General features: G+C 38.6%; 2 protein-coding genes across 5 annotated transcripts; both read right to left on the bottom strand.

The window, feature by feature from the left end:
* Nucleotides 1-15,476: 15,476 nt before the first annotated feature.
* On the bottom strand, nucleotides 15,477-16,427 carry LOC147636758 (uncharacterized). The gene is made up of 3 exons (XM_086800288.1): nucleotides 16,235-16,427; nucleotides 16,001-16,094; nucleotides 15,477-15,868 (listed from the first exon to the last, which is right to left on the bottom strand). Exons 1-3 carry the CDS (start codon nucleotides 16,278-16,280, stop codon nucleotides 15,520-15,522), a joined length of 489 nt encoding a protein of 162 aa, XP_086656414.1. The 5' UTR covers nucleotides 16,281-16,427; the 3' UTR covers nucleotides 15,477-15,519.
* Nucleotides 16,428-16,573: 146 nt separating this feature from the next.
* On the bottom strand, nucleotides 16,574-20,979 carry LOC147636759 (putative isoprenylcysteine alpha-carbonyl methylesterase ICMEL2). Of its 4 annotated transcripts, none has more exons than XM_086800284.1 (13): nucleotides 20,682-20,933; nucleotides 20,234-20,280; nucleotides 19,648-20,109; nucleotides 19,448-19,524; nucleotides 19,008-19,077; nucleotides 18,765-18,845; nucleotides 18,477-18,551; nucleotides 18,262-18,363; nucleotides 18,041-18,184; nucleotides 17,836-17,901; nucleotides 17,606-17,746; nucleotides 17,253-17,343; nucleotides 16,574-17,089 (listed from the first exon to the last, which is right to left on the bottom strand). In XM_086800284.1, the coding sequence occupies exons 3-13, from the start codon at nucleotides 20,097-20,099 to the stop codon at nucleotides 16,928-16,930; spliced, it is 1,461 nt and encodes a 486-aa protein (XP_086656410.1). In that variant the 5' UTR covers nucleotides 20,100-20,109; nucleotides 20,234-20,280; nucleotides 20,682-20,933; the 3' UTR covers nucleotides 16,574-16,927. The 4 variants fall into 4 exon arrangements, with proteins under 4 accessions (XP_086656410.1, XP_086656412.1, XP_086656413.1 ...); XM_086800286.1 differs by having other exon boundaries at nucleotides 19,648-20,121; nucleotides 20,682-20,859; XM_086800287.1 differs by having other exon boundaries at nucleotides 19,648-20,125; nucleotides 20,682-20,859.
* Nucleotides 20,980-23,476: the final 2,497 nt, after the last annotated feature.

Raw genomic sequence — 23,476 nt, forward strand, 5'->3', positions numbered from 1 at the left:
AATAGATAAAGCCTATGAAAGTATATGTCAATTAAATCAAACCCTCAAAAATTTTTGAGGTCTCCACTTCATATGAGAAGAAATCCCAAAAAATGATAGTTGAGAACCTGTAAAGCATAATAAAACAACGTACATTCAATCCATCATAAAGAAACTCAGCCTATCATGATCCTTCACTTGCTTGATAAGTTTAGCCCATTAAAGCTCCTATACGAATGTAAATAGAGAAACCTAATTTTTTTATAATTCTAACCATTAAAGATCTTATAATTGCCTAAAAATTCAGCCTAGCAAAGCTAAATAAAAATGATAACTTACATGTAAAAAGATATTCTCATTGGTGGTGCATAACAAAACAAGCCAAAAACAAAAAAGATATTCTCTCTGGTGGTGCATAACAAACAAGCCAAAACAACCTTTTCTAAATCTTCATTCGAATAGAAGCTCTTGGAAGGAATATACTAAAGAGCCATGCCCAATGAGACCCCCAAGAATCTAAGAAAAGAGTGCTGATCTAATGAAGACCAACTCCTAGTGGAATCATGTAAATTCATGGCCCTTTCCCTTTATTCCTTGGCATATCCTTGGCATATCTTTTGGTCTCATTTATTATCATATCAATCAAGTCTAAGGGAAACAACATAAGCGATAACTGAATTTCTGAAAACTCACATGGTAGTAGCTGCCCAAGATCGGGTCCTTGATCACCTTCAAACAATAGCATAGGATGAAAAGTTCCATGTGGCTTAGTCTCCATGCCATCTCCACTATTCCAAGTTGGATTTGCTACATTCACCCACTCATTAGCACCATCCCTATCATTTAGAACCAGCCCCTCTGCTTCTAAAATCTTGTCATCAAGATCAACCTCATCTCATCTAGATACATGCTCCTCTTCAATCTCCTCATTAGTTGATTCCCCATTTATTTATCCAGTGGATCCTCCACCCCTTCTCTTGAAAAGATGCAGGGGGGTAGAGAGCTTGAGCTCTTGCAAGCACACACACACACACACTCACAAAACCCTAATAGAGAACACACAAGGTGAGAGGCTGAAAATCTTCTTCTTCTCTACTCAACACTCAACACACCATATACAAGAATAAGAGTACACACAATGTGAAAGGTACTCAACCAAATACATACACGGGTTCTCTATAGTGTGAACCCGACTAAATGAGCTGGCGCTATAACTATGCCAGTCTCTAGAGTGGCTGTCACACAGCCTGTCATCCCACTGGCCGCATATCACCCAAGATCTCACCAACCATGCCAGTGGTGTAAGTGCGGGGCCTATCCCCCAGGCGGGTCATCAGTGTCCACCGCCTCACTAGAGCTCGATATCTCAACACTCCCACTCCACCAAGCAAAGCCCTGAATCTGCGGAGCTTCTCTGTACCCAATGCTTTGGTGAAGATGTCAGCTACCTGATCCTCTGTGCTGACATAAACAAGGTCAAGGTCTCCTGCCAAGACCTTCTCTCTGACGAAGTGGTAGTGGACCTCTATGTGCTTCGTACGAGCATGAAAGACTGGGTTCCTGGCCAACTGTATACTACTAATGTTGTCACAGAAAATGACAACTTGTCTATCCACCACTGATAGACCCAAATCTGCAAGTAGCTTTCTCAACCAAGCTACCTCACATGCTACCATAGCAGCTCCTCTGTACTCGGCCTCTGTACTTGATAGAGCAACCGTAGGCTGCTTCTTGCTGCTCCAAGTCACAGCAGCACTCCCCAAAGAAAACATGAATCCATTGGTAGGTCTTCTATCTGAGATACTACCAGCCCAATCAGCATCTGTGTACCCATGTACACATATCTCTGTCCCAGTCTCATAGAATAGTCCACAATGCAAAGTAGACTTCACATACCTCAGTATGCGTCTCACTGCATCCAAATGCGATTTTCGTGGAACCTGCTGAACTGAGTTTTCGACCAAAACAACATCTCTACTTTAAAAATCCGCTTTGAGACAGGATGGTAGAGTCTATATCCCTTGCCTTTTTGTGAACTGTATCCCACAAATTTGCATTTAACTGCCTTATCATCAAGCTTACTACGTTGTTGCTCAGGCACAAGAGCATAAGCAAGACAACCAAAAACATGAAAATGAGCCACAGAAGGCTTCCTGCCATGCCAAGCTTCATAAAGGAGTTTTAGAGACTGCAAGGCCTTGGTAGGCCATTTGTTCAACACATAGTTTGCGCACATAGTTGCCTCTAACCAAAAACCATGAGGTAAATCTTGGGCTTTCACCATACATCGTGCCATCTCCATGAGAGACCTATTCTTCCTCTCAGTCACACCATTTTGCTGAGGTGTGTATGGCACTGTACATTGATGCCTTATGCCTTTTCCAACCATATATGCATGAAATTCCTTGGACATATACTCCCCCCTCGATATCTGAAAAACGAAGGGTGCCAACTTTACATTCACATGCATTTTCAGCCATGGATATGAAGTGCCTAAAGCATATAAAAACCTCTGACTTTGACTTTAATGGATACACCTAGCTATATCTAGAGTAATCATCAATAAAAGTGACGAAGTAGAGATATCCCCCAATAGATAGTGACGAAGTAGAGATATCCCCCAATAGATAGTGACCTCATAGGACCACATACATCACTATGTATAAGCTATAATTTTTAACAGCTCTCACAGATCCATCCTTTGGAAATGATGCCCGATGCATTTTACCAAGAATACACCCCTCACATACATGTCTAGTAGGGGTCTCAAGAGTTGGCAACTCAGACACCATATCATGTCTTTGAAGGCATAACAAACTGTTATAATTCAAATGGCCAAATCGTGCATGCCATAATTCTGCATCACTCATAGCACGAGTCATAGAGAGACTAAGCAAGCATCGTGCTGCAGCTTCTCAAATACATCCATCTTGTATAGGCCATGAAACAAGGTACCTAAGGCAATGATAGAATAACCATCATTTCTATCCTAAACTGTACATCTCTCATCCACAAATTTCACTGTCAAGCCTGACAAGGCTAAGGTTGAAACTAACAGTAACAGCAAGTTCTTCTTAATGCTTGGAACATATAAAACTTTTGAAAGAGTAAATGCGCCCCTATTTGCAGCAATGAGCACAACTCTACCAACTCCCTTGACAGGTTCTGAGGAACCATTTGCACATGTGACAGTTTCTACACTTGGGACAGATTCCAGAGATGAGAACAAATTTTTTTGTGAAGTAATGTGCTTACTAGCACCATTGTCAAAGTACCAAGCATCCGATTGTGCCACTAACATGCATACTTTGACAATGGTGCTTACTAGCACCATTGTCAAAGTACCAAGCATCCGATTGTGCCACTAACATGCATACATCATGAACAGAAGGGTCATAACTGCAATGTATGGTCCATGCCCAATCATCTTGAGCAAAACTTGTAGATTCTTTCTTCTCTAGACTTGGTGCAGATGCATCAGCCCCACAACCATGCCCGATTCTTTCTTTTTCTCCTTCTCTAACCTTTTGTTACACTCATGTATGTAGTGCCCTGGTTTCCTGCAATAGTGACACTTGCCCTTCCTTTTAGGCTTATCACCTTCTTTCTCCGTATCCTTACCTGAGGATTCTGATTTTGGCTTATAACCACCATGCGAAGAAGCTTTACCTTTGCCTTTCTGATTGGCAACAAAAGCTTGGTCACCAACTCGCATATTAGATCTGTTTTGCCTAGACTGTTCTTCTTGCAAGAGTCCTGAAACCCGCTCATCAAATGTAAGGGCATTTTGATTTCCCTTCATCATGAGTCTAAGGGTAGAGGCAAAACTCTGATAAGAATCCTGCAATGCATTCAGAACTGTGGGCACCAATGTACTATCAGGATATATATCTCATCCACACTAGCAAGCTACTCCTTAAAATCTTTGATCTTGGTCAAGGAGCTGTCCATTGAATCTCCCTCATTCATGTGCTCAGACTTCAACTATTTACGTAGATATGCAACACGTGCTTCATTGCGCACCTAGTATAATGGAACAAGTGCATCCCATGCCTATTTTAAAGTCTTACATGACCGAATATGAGGAATAATGCTTCGCTTCACAAAAAGTGCAAGCAATGCATGTGCTTGTGCATCTCTTCCATCCCATCTCGTTTGAATAGCAGTGGGAGGTACTGGTGGTGCATGTGGAGGAGCCACATCTATATCAGATTCTACTTCAGATGCACCTGCAACACCTGGTTGTACGGGTAGTTGTGAAATAGGACGAGTTTCACTACCAGTGACCACACTCAAAGCATTAGCAACAACATTTTCACATCCATGTGTATATTAAATAGTTGGCTAAAAACTTTTGATACAGACAACATGTTGAATACATCACTACTACCAGCCATGACTTTCTACCAAATGCAAAATCTTTCAACACACTACAAGTACTCAGTATTTATTGAATGCAACCTTGGATGGCTGCCAACCGACTGAATCACCTGCAAAGTGTATAAAAATTAACACAGAGTAGAGAATAGAGTGTTACTAGAGAAAGTATAATGGTCGAGATTGTTGAAGACACTGTAGATGCTACTGCACACCAAATGTTTATCGCTACACATATAGCAGCCCAAACACCCAAAATCGAGCAGAACCAATCCAAAATGACGCCTCTCCAGAATGTCCACAGAAACCTTGCGGTGCCCAAAATGCGCCCAAATCACGCCGCAGACCTCGAAAATTTTGTATACAGAACACTACAGTATATACCTTCTTCTCCTAAGAGGGTATCTCAATTGGAGACAGAAAAATAGGGTCGTAAAGAGGGAGGCAAACTAGTGGATCAAGTGTCAAGGAAGCTAGCTCTGATAATTGTTGGAATTAGGATTAGGATTGCAACAATGCACACACACACAAGATAGAGAAGCTTGAGAGCACACAAACTCACTAGATTAGAATGAACAAATGTGTGCCAGAGATTAGTACACACCCCAAAATGAGTAGATAAGAGGGTGTACATACACATGAGGAAAAAAACCTCTTAGTGAGGGAAAAAGTGCCCCGGCGGTCCTAAGTGTGTTCACACACATCACTACCATATATAATGCTACAAGTTGAAAGTGGCTCAAGGTCACCTACTAACCCAGTAGTCAAGCGATTCATCATTTGAACCACCTTCGTTTACTATATTCACCTCATCTTCCTTCGTTTACTATATTCACCTCATCTTCCTTCGTTGAATTGACTCCAGGCACAAGATGCCTTTTGGTTAGTACCAAAAGCGATAAGAGAAGAGGCATGATTTGCGCTAATATGATGTGATCTCTCTCACATACTCTATGGTTCTCAATTGTTGTCCAAATGCACTTTGTCCCCAACTATTGTAGAAAAAGATGGATGGAACCACCATATAGCATCCCACTAAGCTATGGCAAAAAGCATGGTTGGCTTGCCTAGGCTCCATAGGTGGTATGTGGAGTAGCCAGAGGGCATGGCAAAGAGCATCAAAGCTTGGCACCAAAATCCTGTGCACATTTGCTAAGGAAACCTGTAGAAAATTGATATGCATGGTTGTGCACGAAGACGTGTAGTAGATAGGGTCAATTAGGTTACCTCCTTATTGGATCAATCAAAGGCGTAGATTTCAAGCTTTGAAATTGCAATTGGATGGCTCCAATTATGCATGATGAAGAGAGAATTATGTCTTTGATAAAGCCCACCATTTTTGGCCACTTGCTATTTTTTCGTTATCTAGAATTGCTGTCAATTTTATCCAATTAAGAAAAGCATGAATTCTCCTTATTCTCATGCCCAAACATCACAAAAAATTAATCATGTGATATTAAACTGTGTAAAGACTTGGGACAATTGAAAGAGACTTGAATTTAATTTATGAGTGAATGGAATAATTCTCACAATCTGGTTTGGTAAATAGGGCATAAAGATGTCCTCAGACACTTTTCTGTCCAATTACTAATTTACCAAAACAGTGATAATGCCTCATCATGGTGGTTAGGGTTTTCAAGCCTAGCCAAGTTAATTGTGACTCATTGGTTTCAATTTATATCCTTATTAAAATAACATTAAATATTAATCTTTATTAAATTAAGATAATTAAACTTAATTTACATGTAGGGAATTTTTCAATGTTTGTATTGCTCGAGGCTCACGACGAGTGCAACATGTAGATCTTAATTCTAATCTCATACCATCTAGGTTATTAATATTAACTAAATTTCATAAAAAGTACCTTTAAACTATGTTCATGTTTCTAAAGTCTTACAAACATTGGTAAACTTGAAGTGTAGAATTTTACATCTAAATGCATGCTCCAAAAGATCAATTGACTATCTAGGGATGGTCTTGAATCATATAGATGGAAACAAACTCCTTTCTTTCACACCCAATTAATGAAAGTAGAAACTTATTGCAAGCCTCACTAACAAGACATTAGAAAACATATCATTACACTCCTTTAGGAGGAACTCACATTGCCAACTAACGTTGCTCTACATTATCACATTTTATGCCATATTTTCATGTCAATCTCAACTAAATGGTTATTGACATTTTATGCCATATTTTCATGTCAATCTCAACTAAATGGTTATGAAGCCATATTTTCATGTCAATCTCAACTAAATGGTTATGAAGCCATATTTTCATGTCAATCTCAACTAAATGGTTATGAAGCCATTTCAATTAACTACTTCTCTATCTATAAATTCTCAATAAAATAAAGAATTCTCAAGTAGCAAGAGTTGTATACACATCACATATAATAGTACACAACAGAGTAATGATGTTTTTTTTTCAAGGAACACCTTTTTTTCCAAAAAAATCTTGAAAGGAAACAACATAGAAATATCTTATTATTTTGAAATGATGCTTCCCTCCTTTCTTAAAGGTCTATTTGTTGGTTTGGTAGGTTTTGGTAATTTGTTTTAAGAAAAATATGACTATTATAGCACCTTTTTTGGTCTTGTCTACCTCATCTCCAAGTAACCTACATAATGTAACCACTTTTTGTGTAGTGATGTGATAAGACTCATACAAGGAACCACTTTTGTGTGTGCTTGTTTTGCATCATTAGAGATTCACTATTAGCATCATATTTTATTAATTGGCAACACTAATTAATTTGTTTGGATATGATACTTCTCACATATTCTTGTTTATTAATTGGCAACACTAATTAATCTGTTTGGATATGATACTTCTCACATATTCTTGTTTATATCTTCTGTACATGATGACATCTAGAAAAATAATTTTAGCAATGATAGATTACAAACTTAAATTGGCTTACCTTCTTTTGATTTGTAAACCTTCTTTTCCATAAAAAAAAGAAAGATAAAATGCTAGTGAGATTTAGTGGTCCAAGTCCATGGAAGTACACCCAAAAAAAAACCAATGCTAAAATGTTTCAATGGATGCACAAAAAAAGGATCAATGCTAGTGGGCTCTAGTCCAAGTGGAATCCATGAAAGAGGAAAATATAATTATAGAGTATGCTTTTTTTTTGCACACATTTCTGCAAATAAAAAGACATTTTTATAAAGCATTTCTTTCTCTTCACGCTTATTTTAGCAAGGACAAATTACAAACTTATGTCTACCTTTTGATGATAAAGTTAAATTCTAAAGATTTCTAGTCTAAGTGGAATCCATGTTGTAAAGAAATATGATTTATACTGTATGTGTTTTTTTTTTCACGCATTTCTCAACAAGCAAATGAAACTTTTCTCTTTCTCAAACAAACAATCTCTCTCTATTCTCTTTCTCAAGCAAACAATCTCTCTCTCTCTCTCTCTCTCTCTCTCTCTCTCTCTCTCTCTCTCTCTCTCTTCCCATCTTTGTCATTTCTTTCTCACTCGTCACACCAATTGTACTCTTCTCTCTCTCTCTCTCTCTCTCTCTCTCTCTCTCTCTCTCTCTCTCTCTCTCTCTCTCTCCCCCCACCATCCCATTTCCTTATTCCTTACCTACTACAACTAAATCCAAAGAGATATAAAATAAACAATATTTTATGCTTGTATTATATTTCAAGGAAAACATCAATGACAAAAAACAAGCATGTTTCACGCAAGCAATATTGAGTTGGCTATAACTATCGTAAAGTCTTATATTGTTCCATCACTCAAATTTACATATCTCCACTTGTCCCTCCCTTTCCATATATATCCTTCTCTCTACCCACTCACAACCTATCTCTTTACCCCTACCTCTCTCTCTCTCTATCAAGCTCACAAGATGCATTGAATGAATTTTTCTTATTATAGATAAGTACTTGTATTATTTAGAAGTTTGTAGTTGCTACTATATGTGGTACATAAATTTGTAGTCCTATAATCTATGTGGTGCATAATTCTTATGTTTTCATAATTTTTATAGTTTTATAATTTATTGTGTCTAAAAGACTTACTCCTCCTTATCTCTCTTTCAAATATTTGAAAGCCCATATCTCTCAAACCATAACTTAGATTAAGGAACCAAAAAAAGTGAATACATTTTTGAGCTCTATGGAAACATCTAGTTTATGAGGATACACATGCTAGGCATACACCATCGATCATGTGGATTCATAAAGTAGATGGTGGTTGCACAAAGCTAAAAAAATAGCACGCTTTTTCTTTTTTAAGCTCCTCAATACAAGCTTAGTTTGTGATGTATGACCATTAAAAGATTACGCAAATATATCAAGTTTCAATCATTTTAAATGGTAAGATCCCTCTTACCAACAGTAACAAATTAAATTGAGTGTGTAAATTACTGTAAATGTGTAAATTATTTGTAAAAATCTCATAAATAAATTAGAAAAAATATTTTTAAGGTCACATGTGCATGTGTGTGCACACCTACATTTAATTTAGGTCAAAGGGAAAAATGGTAAAATTAAGTTAAAAAAAGTAAAATTAATTGGTTTAGTACGAATATTTAATTGAAAACATTGAGGCTAAAAATTGTAAGGTTCCCATGAAAAAAAAGTCTATTTTGTGTGGGTGCACATTAATTTAATATATAAACTAAAGGGTTAGATTCCTTAACGTTAAACTATGGTTTAACTAAAACTAGATGGATTTTGGTTAGTGGGTAGTGCTAAAATTACCCACCATGGTATTTATTTAGTGGTATGTGGTTTGAGGCACATGCAAAACAAGAGTCATGCATTATATATTATATTAAAAGGGATAAAGTGCATGCATGAAATTCAAAATTGGACTTTAGCCCCAAAAATCTATGAAATGCATAAAAGGTATAGCTTAGCAGCCACTCATGTAGACCATGCACATGTAGAGGTTCTTAATCATCTTTTTTTTGTAGAAATACCCCCCCTCTCTCCTGGTCCCCCCTTCTAGTCTACATGAGTGGCTTAGTAGCCACTCATGTAGACTATGCACATGTAGAGGCTCTCAATCATCCTTTTCTTTAGAAATAACCCCTCTCTCCTAGTCCCCCCCTTCTAGTCTTAAGATTCATGTGAATAAGGTGAAGTGCTAGTTAAATTTTTGGGAGTGTTAGTTTTTAAAATTTTATCTTCCTTTTTGTATGTGAGGAGAGAGGGAGAGTTCTCTTATATATTTTTTGGGAGTGTTAGTTTTCAAAAATTTATCTTCCTTCTTATACATTAAGGAAATTCTTCTAAATAGTTTTGGGGAAGGAGAGGAACCCCTCATTGTAGTAGAGAGAGAAAGTAAATTTTTCATTCAATTCTTTTCCACACACACACACACACACACACACACACACACACACACACACACACACACACACAGAGAGAGAGAGAGAGAGAGAGAAATTTTTCCTTAAAAGTTTGGGGAAGGAGAGGGTTGCACCATGCCCAAGGGGCCCATGAGGGGAGCGGACAAGCATCAAGCCTAAGGCAAAACCAGTGCCAAGGCTAATCAAGGCCAACCAACCAAGGTGAAATTGACAGCCAAAGATCAACCAAGGCCAACCAAAACCTAACTAAGGCCCAAAGGACCGAAACAGCTATAGCCAAGGCAGAATCGACACAGCAGCCCAAAGGTCAATCAAGGCCAAGCAAGGACCTAACTAAGTCCCAAAGCCTGGTGGCTCAACCAAACAAAATTAACCCATAACAATAACATTAGATATGAAGCAAAGCCAGCAAGACACACAAAGGCATAGAGTAGCAAGGGGAGCAACATCGAGTAAGGCACCAACCATTAGACAAGCACAACAATGACCACCTCCAATAGGCACGGGAGAGAGAGAGAGAGAGAGAGAGAGAGAGAGAGAGAGAGAGAGAGAGAGAGAGAGAGAGAGAGAGAGAGAGAGAGAGAGAGAGAGAGAGAGAGAGAGAGAGAGAAGTAAAGGTAAGTCCCCCTCCATACCCCAATCCCTATGGAAGGGATATGAAGCAAAGCCCCAGCAAGACACACAAAGGCATAGAGTAGCAAGGGGAGCAACATCGAGTAAGGCACCAACCATTAGACAAGCACAACAATGACCACCTCCAATAGGCACGGGAGAGAGAGAGAGAGAGAGAGAGAGAGAAGTAAAGGTAATTCCCCCTCCATACCCCAATCCCTATGGAAGGGATAAGGGGAGGTTTAAGTTTTTTTCATATATATCAAAGGCTTTTCTTAGTTAATTTCTTGTGTGGAATATAAAGGGGAGGCCCCCAATGCATTAAAGATAAAGAACTTATTTATATATATAGTAAACTTTAGAGTGATATATATACATACATATATATAGCCTTTAAAGGTATTTTTAGATAATATAATCTTTAAACCTTAGTAAATATATATATGTGTGTGTGTGTGTGTGTGTGTGTGTGTGTGTGTGTGTGTTATATATATATATATATATATATATATATATATATATATATATATATATAGGTATGTATGTATGTATGTATGTATAGTCTTAGAACTTAGTGTTACATATATATAGTTTATATCTTAGAGATTTTGGATACATACATACATACATACATACATATATATACATACATATATATATATATATATATATATATATATATATAGATAGATAGATAGATATACATACATACATACATATATGTATATACATACATACATACATACATACATACATACATACATACATACATACATATATATATACATATATATATATATACATATATATATATATACATATATATATATATATATATAGATATATATTGAACTGGTTAGTGATCAAGGTGTACATTTCTTGAATTAGGAAAGTACAAGAAGTTAGTAGCAAGATATAGTGGTCCATATATAATTACACAAAGGATTGAAAGTCAAGCTTATGAACTTCTTCTTCCCTTGTATCTTTAAATCCACAATGTTTTTCATGTCAGTTTGCTAAAAAAGTATATTTTGAATCCAGGACATATCCTAGAAGATGAGAAAAATACTATGCTAGTTCAAGGACAAGTGGAATTAGAACCAAAGGAAGTCTTGGATGTCACATAAAAGCCTCTCAAGAATAGGGTCTTGAAGGAATACTTAATCAAATTGAAATTTTTCCTAGCCAAAGATGCGACATGGGAGAAAGAAGATGATATAATAAGAGATTATCCACAGTTCGTGAGATGAGAACATCTTGTAGCTTCACAACAAGCATTGTCAAGGGAGTACAACCCGTCTAGAGTATAAAAGCATATTGGATGTGGGAATGAAAACCTCAAGGGTGGTCCCTCAAGCTCTACCAATTCAATTCTTGGACCTTCATAACCTAATCACTTATGAGGGAGAAGCTAGAAAGTTTCCTCTCTTCTCACTCAATCTCTCTCAATCACTTCCACATCTAGGTAATCAAGCTCTACCAATTCAATGCTTGGACCTTCGTAACCTAATTACTCATGAGGGAGAAGCTAGCAAGCTTCATCTCTTCTCACCCAATCTCTTTCTCTCTTAATCACTTCCACATCTAGGTAATCACAAGCAAGCTCACCCCAAGCACACACACACACACACACTCACTCAAGCACTCACACATGCAAGCAAGTTCACCCCAAGCACACACACACACACACTCACTCAAGCACTCACACATGCGAGCAAGCAACTCCACAAGGCTCCATAGCTAATGATTAACATAAACATGAAAGCATACAAGAATTAAGAAGAGATTAAGACAAGAATGAAGGAGCTCCCAAGATTGAGCTCAAATATAGGTTGTATTATCAAAAGTGTTTTTTCACACTCCCAATAAGTTCCTTATATACAAATGGGCTTTGCCTAGCCGCTCCCCACACTTATGGGGTGCCCAAACCATGTTCTCATTACAAACCCAAGCCTTATATGGGCTGTCTTTTGTTACAATGGTAGGCCTTTAGCCATGTACAATGTGAAGTATATAAGCTAGGGTGGGGATTACAAGGTTGTGATGGTTTACCAAGCTAGATGCATGAGTGATGCATAGTTTCTTGATCATGTTTTGCTTGTTTGCCACCATTGTATTCATTGAGAATTGTTTGATGTGGATGCCTATGAAGGTACCACACATGCGTGGATTGCTTGTGCAAATGTCACCGGAGTAGTGAGTCTCATCAATGAAGATAGTCACTCGAGACCTTGACCCATCTCAATCGGACGTGGGTATGCGCTGGACATGGTCAATGTGATTGACAAGGGACGGTCCCATTTGTATTGGGGAGAACACGTTTGGGGACTAGAGGTGCACATCAATTACATGTGGCTCCTATTTCTAGTTGGCTAGAGCATTCTTATCCTGGGAGCGATATGGCTGTAAGAACGGCTCCCTGGATTTTGGAACAATTGTCTGATTTGGATGTGATACTTGTGGGCTCCTCCGGTCAGCATAGTGGTCTGCGAGTGTTCAGGCTTAGTAGTGCATACTTTCCTAGTCTACAATTACCTTATAGTGGAACTAAAATTATTAGATTGGACAATGATGGGTTTCTATGGTCACAAAGGTTATATTTATTTGATTTAAATATCAATTTTATTTACTGTTAATTGGCAAAGAGGTAAAAATAATTGAAATTGAAATACAAGCACTCAATTGCACTTTCAAAAATTCAAAAATATGAACAAGTGTAAATCACCTACTTGTAGATTTGCAAAAGCTTGAGGTTGACATGTTGTAGAATGTTGAGAAAGCCTTTAGTTTTCTCAAGAAATCCATGCCTCCTTTTAGAAAATTGTGTCCCACAAGCTCCCAAATATGAAGTAAATGCTCCAAAAGACTAGGCTAGCTTCTACCCCTATGTTGGCTAGTACTCAATATACATACAATAAGAGAGGCACTAACAAAATTATGACATCATAGAAGAGCTCAAAAGAAGGCATGGAAAAGAGAAGGAATGGAAGAGTCCTTTTATAGTTGGCAACCCTCTAATGCATGAAAATGACCCGTATATGACATAACACATCATGCACATTAGTTAACTAATGCTAACTCAAGCAATTGGGGACTACACTAAAGATATTTGTTGCATGAGCCTACCATGTCTAATGCAACTAAGAGAAGAGGAGTCCGACATCATCCATGCAAAAACCACTAGCCAAAAAAAACCATTATCCTACAACATCTACCTAAATACCACTAGCAAATCCACTTACCATTTTTCACTTACCACGCTCCTCAAATCCACCTGGTTTCGTTAAACCATGGTTGTTACCCAAGCCTTAGAAACTTAGACCATTTAATTAAATTATCTTAAGGGTGCATACACTTGGGCTAAAGCAAATTAATTTTATTTTCCCAATGTGTTCATAATATTTTTGCCCATGCCCTTGGCCCTAGGGTAAACCCCACATTCTGGATTTAAATATGGACTTATATTTTTCAAATTCTTTTGAAATCTAAGTGCTTTCACCCAAGGATACACGCTTTTTTTTTGGTAATGTTACCCAAGGATACACACACACACACACACACACACACACACACACACACACACACACACTTGTGCACATGTGCTGCTCTCATATTTTATCAATAATTTCCCAGGGTATGTGAGCCTTAGCATTTAGGTTAAAATTTAAGGTTCCCACCTAAGTCTTATTTTTTCAAAGACTTTTACCCATCTTTGAACAATTTTTCCATATTCATTTTATTTACACACTTTATCTTTTTGCTAAAGTACACAATTTATTTATTTTTAGGTAAAAAATCGTTCATTTAATAATATTTTTTTGCATGGGTACGAGGGATCTTACACACACACACACTCTCTCCCCCTCTCTCTCTCTAATCCTCTAATCCAAGGGATCTTACACACACACTCTCTCTCTCTCTCTCTCTCTCTCTCTCTCTCTCTCTCTAATCCTCTAATCCAACCTTCTAACTCCCAAATAAGATATATATATATATATATATATATATATATATGTATGTATGTATGTATGTATGTATACCATATAGTGTTATAGTATATAGTAGTGTATAGAAATATAGTATTATAGTATATAGTAGTGTATAGAAGGGGAGAAAGAGGGACCAGTAACTAGGAGCTTTTACGTGGAAGCTCCCAAATAAGATATAGTAGAAGAAAAGAAAAGTCTTGTAAAACTAACAAAAACAACCTTAACCTTAACATTACAAATGTCCAAAACTTAGTTAAGAGAGCCAAATGAAAAAAACATGGTAATGAGAATAAGTTGATTAATGAATTGAAAAACATCTAGTATTTACACAAATATTAAGTGTTTAAAGTAAAGGCAAGCTTGTGCGAACTCTCACTTTTGATGAAAAGAGAGAAAATGGCCTTGGTTTCATTCATAACTCTTGTGAACTGCAAAGCCCCAAGGAAGTTGCTTTAAGACGAGCATGACACTCCATTTTTAAGGATATTTTCATTGTAATAGAGCCATTTATTTTGAGTGGCCGTCGAAAAATAAGATGAAACATGGAAAATAACTGGCATTATCAATGTTAGAAAAAAATTTATCCTTAAGTGTAATTTTTTTGGCTGTAATTTTGGCTAGCCTTGAATTTAGAGATTTAAAATTTAAAAATTCTATTTGTAAAACCGATTAAGCTATGTAATTTTTCACTAAAGACCAGTTGAACTTTAAGATCATCCTTTTTTTCACTGGTTAGAAAAAAGTTTATTTTTGACACTGTAAATATGAAGGGAAACCTAGCCCATCAAAAATCGTCCTTACTGAGGCAATGAGACTCTCATCAAGGTTAAGGGAACCACGAGATGGGTGACAACGATAAGACGAGCAAAAATTCCAAGTGTTCTGTGTATACTATATATTCAAATAAATTTTTTGTACATGAGTTCCTCCATGACATCCCCTCCCTCTCTTCCTTCTCTTCTCTCCCCCTCCCTTTACTCGTCAAATGAGCCCTTCATGGCATTTAATAGAGAATTGTGAGACCTTTGATAGAAAGGGTATGGGTGAACGCATAGAAATAGAAAACATATGGGTGAATGCATGCAAATAGAAACTACATGGAGGGGTGAATGCATGCAAATAGAAAGCATATGGAGAGTCATCATTTCATTGTCTTAAATAGAGAGGACATGAGGACATGGAAGGGTGAATGCATGTTTGTCATTGACTTTTTCAAGCATTACTCATTACATATTAAAACTAAAGCTTACAAAAACACTCTTATTCTTGAAAATCTCACATAATATATTTAATGGAAATGCACAAAACATTTTGATTTGGAAAGGTTTATCGTTGGAGGTTCCCCAAACTTTTGAAAAATCCACCTCATCTTTGAAAAAATAAGGAAAGAAAAATGCTTTGAAAAAGGAGTAATGGGATAGCTCACAATCGTCTAACACCTGCGATTCTGAGTGGAAAGGAGCTGGCTGATGCTGATAAGAGAAATGCAGAGGCTTTTGACCAGCACAGCACAGAAAAGGGAAAAGGTTGATGGTGATCATCACTGAAGACAGTGCAGCAGGCCTGATTCCCCTCCTGGAAAACGATGCAGATCGAAGCATCCACATTGACGTACCCAAACATACTACTAAGGCCAGGTTCAGACAGCAGCCGTGAAGCATTTGCCGATGAGAAGATAAAGTTACCAGCGCTGGGTGTGATACATACCTGCACGATACATCATCTTGGTCGCATTGGATATTGCATGTCTCTGTTCCAATCACCGTAGATGAGCTGTGACAAGGGTCCAGCATACACCATCCTGCAAGAGATAGCCTTCATCAGCATGAAGCCCCCCGGCCCCATCTATGGTAGCAAGTGATTGACATGATACATGAACAAGTAGTGAAGAGAAGCTCCCTCTTTGGATGGGGATGCTTTACATCTTCGTCATCTCCTTACCATGCTTCCCTTGGAAATGATCGGATCCACCATAGAAGTTTTCCATGGCTGGAGATTCCAAGGAACGATACTTCTTCCACTCACCTATCTTGCAGCATGTTGGATAGAAAAAAACACCTTGCACATTCCTTCCTGTAGCCAGCCAACCTTTATATCCCAAGTGCTACACAATGGCACCCTTTATATCCCATGTGCTACAGAACTTGTGCTTGAAAAGTTATGCATAGTTGCAGCAGACCCCTGCAATATAAGCGTATTGCTTTGGTGTGCCTGTAATACTCCTACAAACCTCAACCTTAGCCAGAAACAGCCCTTGTATAAGAACCACAATTCTAGCCATTATTAAACTTTGCATGAATTATTAATTCTATTGGATGGAGAAAATGAACAGGGAAAAACAAATGTTCTCAATGCTTGAGCATTGATGCAATTGAATATACATGAAACAATGAAAAATCCTAATTTCCTTCTGCAATGGCATGTCCCCTAGCACATAGGTTTGCAAATAGGGTAGATGACATAACCTCCAACTTCATTGTCTGGATGTATCGATAGACCCCGTTATTATATACAAGTCCTGAATATAAATTATAATAGCCAATGCATTGTTTTGCCAATTGCCCTTTTGTTTTCTTTCATCATTACAGCAAGAAAGACATATCAACCCTCTTGAACAAAAGGTGAGTTTTTAATTTAAAAAGGGCTAACACTGCGAGCCAATTGTAGAAGAAATTCTGGAACCAATCTTCTTCTTGGCTCTGATAAAGCATCATTCACCTGCGCTTCTTTATCCCCTGCATGTACAACTGCAAGAATGTCTGCCAAAAGCACATCCTGGCCGCCTCGCATCGGATCCTGAATGAAAATTTCAATCATGTGGATTCTAAAAGACAAAAACTGACCAATGGCAGGTCTAAGAGATTCCCTCAAAGACTTTAATACAATCTCCAAGACATCAATAAGTTAAAAAATCACACGAAAACAGGAAAACGTTTTGTTTAAATGCTTCAGATTAGACCTGCAAAAAAACATCTGTGTGTGTCTTTCCTTCGTAAAGTCTCGCTGTCACATGTGCACCAATAGACACTAGAACATCTGCAAAAGATGTACTGCAAAAAGATGATGTAGGTTAAGTTATGTTGATTTGCACACACACACATGCACATGAGAGAGAGAGAGAGAGAGAGAGAGAGAGAGAGAGAGAGAGAAAGATGAGTCTGTTAACCATATGATGGCACCGAAATGCAGGGAATGGAACTTGAACTCAGGATCTCTTGATTAGGAGCCCAATGCATAAAATTCTATGCAGCACACACGAGAGAGAGAGAGAGAGAGAGAGAGAGAGAGAGAGAGAGAGAGAGCTATTCTTACCTTGCATCACATGGAATCGAATAATCACCTGTTCCATGGAACAGGTAGATAGGAGGTAACAAGGAGCTGGGATTTGTAGATAAACTTTGCACACGAAACTCTGGAGAATACCGCAAAAGGGATTCCTCCCCTTCCATGACACTACAGTCGTAGAGATCAAAGAGTCAATAATAACGTGAGAAAATCTGTGAGTCAATATGAAAATGGAACATAATTCAATCCCAATGTACCTCAAAAACAAGCTGCGATACAATCCCCTTTTGTGGAAATGATCCACGAGGTTTTTAAGATTGTATCTGCAAAAACAAACAAGAAGTTCTGGTTATGGCTTAAGAGCATTCATTTTGATAGCTTACGGTCTAAAGCATCCAAATAAACCTTCATACAGTGAACCCATGATCAGAGAGCCATCACAAGGACTTGGAAAGAACTGACCCGCCTGAAATGCCGAAGTAGGCTTTGAATTGAGAAGCCTTCCATCTCAATTCCGCCTCGTCTTCCTCACTCTCTTTGATTGCTTGCTCTACTAATGCACAAGCTGCTAAATGGGCTCCAGCCGATTGACCGGCCAAATGAAGCCTGAAAGAAAATGTCTTGGTATAGATTGCAAAAGTAAAAACATGGCCAAAACAAGGCTTTAGGTTCTGAAAACCTACCTATCAGGATCACCACCATAGCTTGCAGCATTGTTGCAAATATATGAAATCCCTTGCATTACATCCTCAACCATATCACTTACAGTGCCTTGAGGAAAGTTTCTGCTCAAACCAAAGGAATGAAAGCATTAAAGTGTGTTTTTTGAAAAGAGAATTAAAGTTGCCATCTCAAAATGCCAACAACATGCAGTCTTTGGACTAACGAGACTTCCCACCTGTAGTCTATACATGCAACAATCACATCTTTTTCCACTAGTTGTAGCCCTAAAAGAGAACCCCAAGCTTTATACCTGCAAACAAGCAACAAGTCTGATTGGTTAACGCTCATATGTCTAGAAACCATCCTTGTTTTACAAACTCAAAGATCCTTGTATTTATAGAGTTAAGAAGCCTGAAGCAAAACCCGTAAGTGCAATCTAAGACAGATGTACTAACCAGGCACCACCAGTGATGATATAATGAAGTTGATAGACTTAAAGGCAATCCAAAACAGATGAACTAACCCAATTATCCAGGCACCACCAGTGATGAATGCTACCACTGGCTTTGGAGACTCGAGATTCTCTGGCAAATAAAGATCCAAACTGGCAGAATCGAAAAACCAAGCCAAGACTGGAAGTGTTAGTGCTCAACTAGAATCAGGAAAGGCTATTGGACATGTTTTCTGATGGCAGGCCAAAGAAGTAATCATGGGAACATAATAAGAAGAGTGCATGTCCTTGTAAACAATTGTCTTGTTAGCCTACCGGTTTCTTGGCTTCGGTCCATAGACGATACTTCGATGGATTCTCTTGTCATGAAAGTAATCGTAACCCACTAAAACACACAACAGTACTATTAGCTATAACAGCAATACCTTCCTTACATTTTGAAAGGCTAGCTCTTAGCAAGGTGAGGTAAAACCTCAATTTATTAATCATAATTTTTTTCTAAATGCAATCCAAAATCCATTTTACAAGGTGCAAATAATGAACAAGACGCTTCGTGAGTGAAGTACTGTCCTGGGCTTAAGGCCAGATGTGGGTGTTTCCATCTAGTGCTCTGAATTACAGGCCTAACAAGCTAGCCCACGGGCTGCCCGACTTTTAGTTGGCCAAAACAACGGAGAAAAAAGACATGCAGAATCTGAATCAGGCAAGTCTACAACTCTATCGTCAAAAAGGCGAGGTGCAAAGGAAGATCAAACCTTGAATAAACCCTGGCGTGAGAAACAAAGCATAAAGTCCAAGTGCCCCTAGCTTGTTCATCCACCGGTAACCAATACTGGAAAAGGTAGAAAATACCCCCCAAAAGAGCACCCAAATTAGATGAAATGGTATGCAAAATAGCAGAGAAAACATAGAATAAAAGCAGACGAACTTGGAGGAAGATGAAAACCTATTTTACCCGAGATATTTCAGCAGGGTGAAACTGAGCTTTGTGACCAGGTAAGTCTCTGCAGCAGCATGGCTGAAGTCATCTCTTAAGGAAGACTTCCGATCCGAGAAGCTCCTGATGTCACTTTCTGTGAGGTGAGGCCCGTGTTGGGCCGGGAGGGACGGCTTGTCCAGGAAGGATCCGTGCAGCGCATCAGATGCAGTGTCCAAGGACACATATTCAGGGAGATTGGCCTCTTTCCTCAGACTGTCTGTCAGGCGTGTGACAGCAGATTCCGAGGTGCCAGGCCACTGATGGACGGCATGAAGCTTGTCCATCTGCGGATCCCTGCCTTCAAAAGAGGAAAAAGGGGAGGGAGTGCTGCCTTCTCCTTCTCCTTCTCCTTCTTCTTCTTTGCGAATCTCAAGTCTATCATTAGCTGCTAAAAGTCTTTTTGAACCGTCAGGATCGTCTGCGTGCATGTCGGGTATGCTGCAAGGGCAGCTTTCTTGCACGAGGTCATGACAAGGAACTCCTCATGGTGATGTGAAGACATGTGCTGTAACTGATTTAAGCTTTTTTGTAGAGAGGAATACAAATTGTGTGCTGGCTTTACCTTTGAAGACAAGGTTGTGCACGGAACCCAGCTTCAGCTAGTTAGCCCTGCAATATGCAACAACACAAAGTGGAAAAGCCGGTCTCTCATAAGGTAAAACAAACACCCGGAAAAAAAAAGCAAACGAACACAGCATTAAAGCTAAACCGGTTGATAAGCAACTGATTAAAAAGTAAACCTTGCTGATTAGGGAGTAGTAAGAAAATGAGGTTAGACGCAAGGATTGGCTTGAGAGTTCTACACGTAGCCGATGAAAGCAAGCATGGATGTAAGGAGGTTTAAAAATAAAACACCAGATTAACAGAGTTAAACTACGCATTGAGGCATCGAAAACCGTAGAATGCAGAGCTAAACAGAGTGCAGAATCTTTGAAAGTAAGAAAGAAACTTCGGATCAAAGCCCCACACACACACACACACACACACACACACACACAGAGACGGAGTACCAGGGGGGTTTCCTCGCTTCGCAGGAGTAGAATGAAGACGACGGGGACCTGCGATCCCTTTATGTAGTAGCATGGATGCTTGCAAGATCGAAGAAGGGAGGAGGATTGCGTGAAGGAAGCGCGCAGCACCAAACACGCTCTTCCTAATTTGCACAAAACATCTCCTACTGTAGCGCTCGCTCCACCCGCCGCTGGCGGTTTGGTTTATTTAGGCGGAGATTCCCTCTACGCGCGCCCATGTCACCCTCCCCCATTTTGCTGTGAGCACACATGGGGGGCTATTTTGAAAGCTAGCCTCAATTATTTTTGGTTACCACTAGTTCTCTCTCTACCCTCCTGTTGCATTCTACCAACGTTAATACCTCTCTCTTTTAGACGTGTGACTGCATTCTACCGACGTTAATACCTCTCTCTTTTGAGACGTGTGACTGATAATCACATCCGCGGGTTTGGTTCATGCATGCATGTTTTCAAGCTCCGAGGGAGTTAAGATCATAGAAGCCACTTTTGTGGAGATTGGCTCTTTACCTAATTCTTTGGTGAATATGTCTGAGACGTTCTCCTTGGTGAATATGCTATCTCCATCATGAACAACTCTCTCCATGTTCAGCTTGCATGTGAAGAGTCGTTACCTTTTCCATGGCCAGGCACAGTTTAAAGATGAAAGACATGCCCAGTGTTAAGGCTTACGTAGGCTCACAACATCCGTAGAGGTTTGTGAAGCCAGCCTTAATTTACCCTTACCTTTCACATACCTATCTAGGCAGACTCACTCATCACGGCCATGAAATAATTGGCATGTATGTAGCCTAGGCGTAGGTCATATATTAACCAATCGGGATGGCTATTTAATTAACTAAGGAATAGCCTTATATATTAACATTAAAACTTTATAAGTGTCCATGCAACACGCCTTCGCACTACGCCAACCGCCAAAGCTCTAACACCCCCCTCCCCCAACGAGGCACATGTGCCACCCACCCCTGCCCAAAAGCTAGTGTAGTCATGCCTTCAAGCCTCCTTGTCAATCACATCAACGAACCCTCTTTCTCTACAACAAGTGCCACCCTTGACCCCGGTTGTCCTCTCAACAAGTAGATATAGTAGATAGGGAGTCACCTCTACTTCAATTTGGGGAGAGAGAGAGAGAGAGAGAGAGAGAGAGAGAGAAGGGGGGGTAGGTGACCCCCTTGCAAGGCTTTGGGCTTGGACCTTAAGAAGGATGGAGAGAGAATCGGCCCCATTATTAAACAACAGAGAGGGAGAGATACTATGATTTATGTGTGTGGGCATTAGGATTCTGAGGGAAGTCGTGATTGTCTACCAATCACGACTAAAGATTGATAGTCCTAACCCATGCTCCACTAGAGCTTGTTCCCATGCTCCCATGCTCATATGCCTAATGTGGGTTAGCCTCCTAGTATATGTACACATAATGTGCATATAACATAGCACACATAATGTACATATAACACAAGGAGGTGTGGAGCTCTTGAAGCGATGTGCTCGAGTTCTGCCATTTAAAAAATCCCCATGACAGTTATAGCTTGCTAAGGTAATCTCTTGTGAATGTGTTTCTAGGAGAGGCCAAAGCAGGAAATAACACTTGTCTCATTTACATAAAAATGGCAAAAATGACATTTTTTTATAATGAAACTTTCCTTAACTCGGAATCTATCCGTTTGCCCATTCATGTTTTTGGGATCTAATTTATAGCCACCCTATCTTAAGATCTATTTATTATCTTGATCTTTGAATTATTTATGCGTATAAACTTAAAATTTCACCAATGATATGACTTTTATTTCAGTGCAACTCATTCAATTTTTCACTTCTTTCTTTATGATTTACCTTGTCTCACTTACTATGATTTACCTTGTCTCACTTACTATACAAAATAGAAAAGTCATGGTCCAACAAATATAAATATCTATTTTGTGCTCTTCGTTATTTTTTCATTTTCCATGTATTAATAAGCTTTCCTTTAAAAAATTGGTTCACGCATTAAAATAGGATCAAGATGATAGAAGGATATGCAAATTTAAATCTGGCCATTCAAGAAAGCTACATCCTTCCCATCCTTCCTTGCTTACAAGTGACTTTTTTCTCTCTTCATGCATAGCATATGGAACTAAATACCACTTCATTTCGTGTCCATAAAATTTAAATCATATTTTAGATTTTATACACTAAGACACCGTGTTTTATTAAGACAACTTAAAACTTCAACCGAGTTTCATACAATGTTGCATGTACAAAGGGCAAAAAGTAAAAAGTAAAAAGTTTACTGCATTGCAAGATTGTTAAACTTTAAGCATGCGCACAAAATTGGCAAAGTATACTTTTTCATGCAAGTCTTTATTTTTTTTTAAAAATTCCACACAATGTATAAATATTGGTTTCTACACAATCCTTTCCATAAAAACAATAAAGTGCTTGAACTTCGAGTTAAAAAGGATTTTTTAAGAAAATATATAGAATGTTGTTGGAGCATATAATAAATATTGTTGTTTTTTATGTTATAGGCTTAATAAATTATAGAGTTTACATGCTTTATGTTTCCAATGTAATGAATCATCAACCCCTCATCATCAATGCACAAAAGTGGAGCAATCCTAAGTATGACAAACTCTTGTGTGTGTATAGCCTATTAGTTGATACATAATAGAAAAATTAGCAAACTTAGAAGATTCTCAAGAAAACAAAAGTGTTTTTCACAAGTTTGAGAGCATTCACAAGTTTGAGAGCATTCACAAGTTTGAGAGCATCTCCCCTCTCAGCCTCCACAAAAAGTC

This window comes from Cibotium barometz, chromosome 7 (genome assembly GCF_041138505.1).
Source record: "Cibotium barometz isolate CiBa-2024 chromosome 7, ASM4113850v1, whole genome shotgun sequence".
NCBI classification, from domain to species: Eukaryota; Viridiplantae; Streptophyta; class Polypodiopsida; order Cyatheales; family Cibotiaceae; genus Cibotium; species Cibotium barometz.

Excerpts from the sequence above, each read along its gene's own strand:
- LOC147636759 (XM_086800285.1), bottom strand. The coding sequence starts at position 20,099 with ATGCACGCAGACGATCCTGACGGTTCAAAAAGACTTTTAGCAGCTAAT. Across the intron at positions 18,846-19,007 it reads GGACCGAAGCCAAGAAACCG|TTTGGATCTTTATTTGCCAG; the intron begins GTAGGCTAACAA and ends CGATTCTGCCAG. Across the intron at positions 17,344-17,605 it reads TCGATTCCATGTGATGCAAG|TACATCTTTTGCAGATGTTC; the intron begins GTAAGAATAGCT and ends ATCTTTTTGCAG.
- LOC147636758 (XM_086800288.1), bottom strand. The coding sequence starts at position 16,280 with ATGGAAAACTTCTATGGTGGATCCGATCATTTCCAAGGGAAGCATG. Across the intron at positions 16,095-16,234 it reads TCATTTCCAAGGGAAGCATG|GATGGTGTATGCTGGACCCT; the intron begins GTAAGGAGATGA and ends TATCTCTTGCAG. Across the intron at positions 15,869-16,000 it reads CAAGATGATGTATCGTGCAG|GAGGGGAATCAGGCCTGCTG; the intron begins GTATGTATCACA and ends ATCGTTTTCCAG.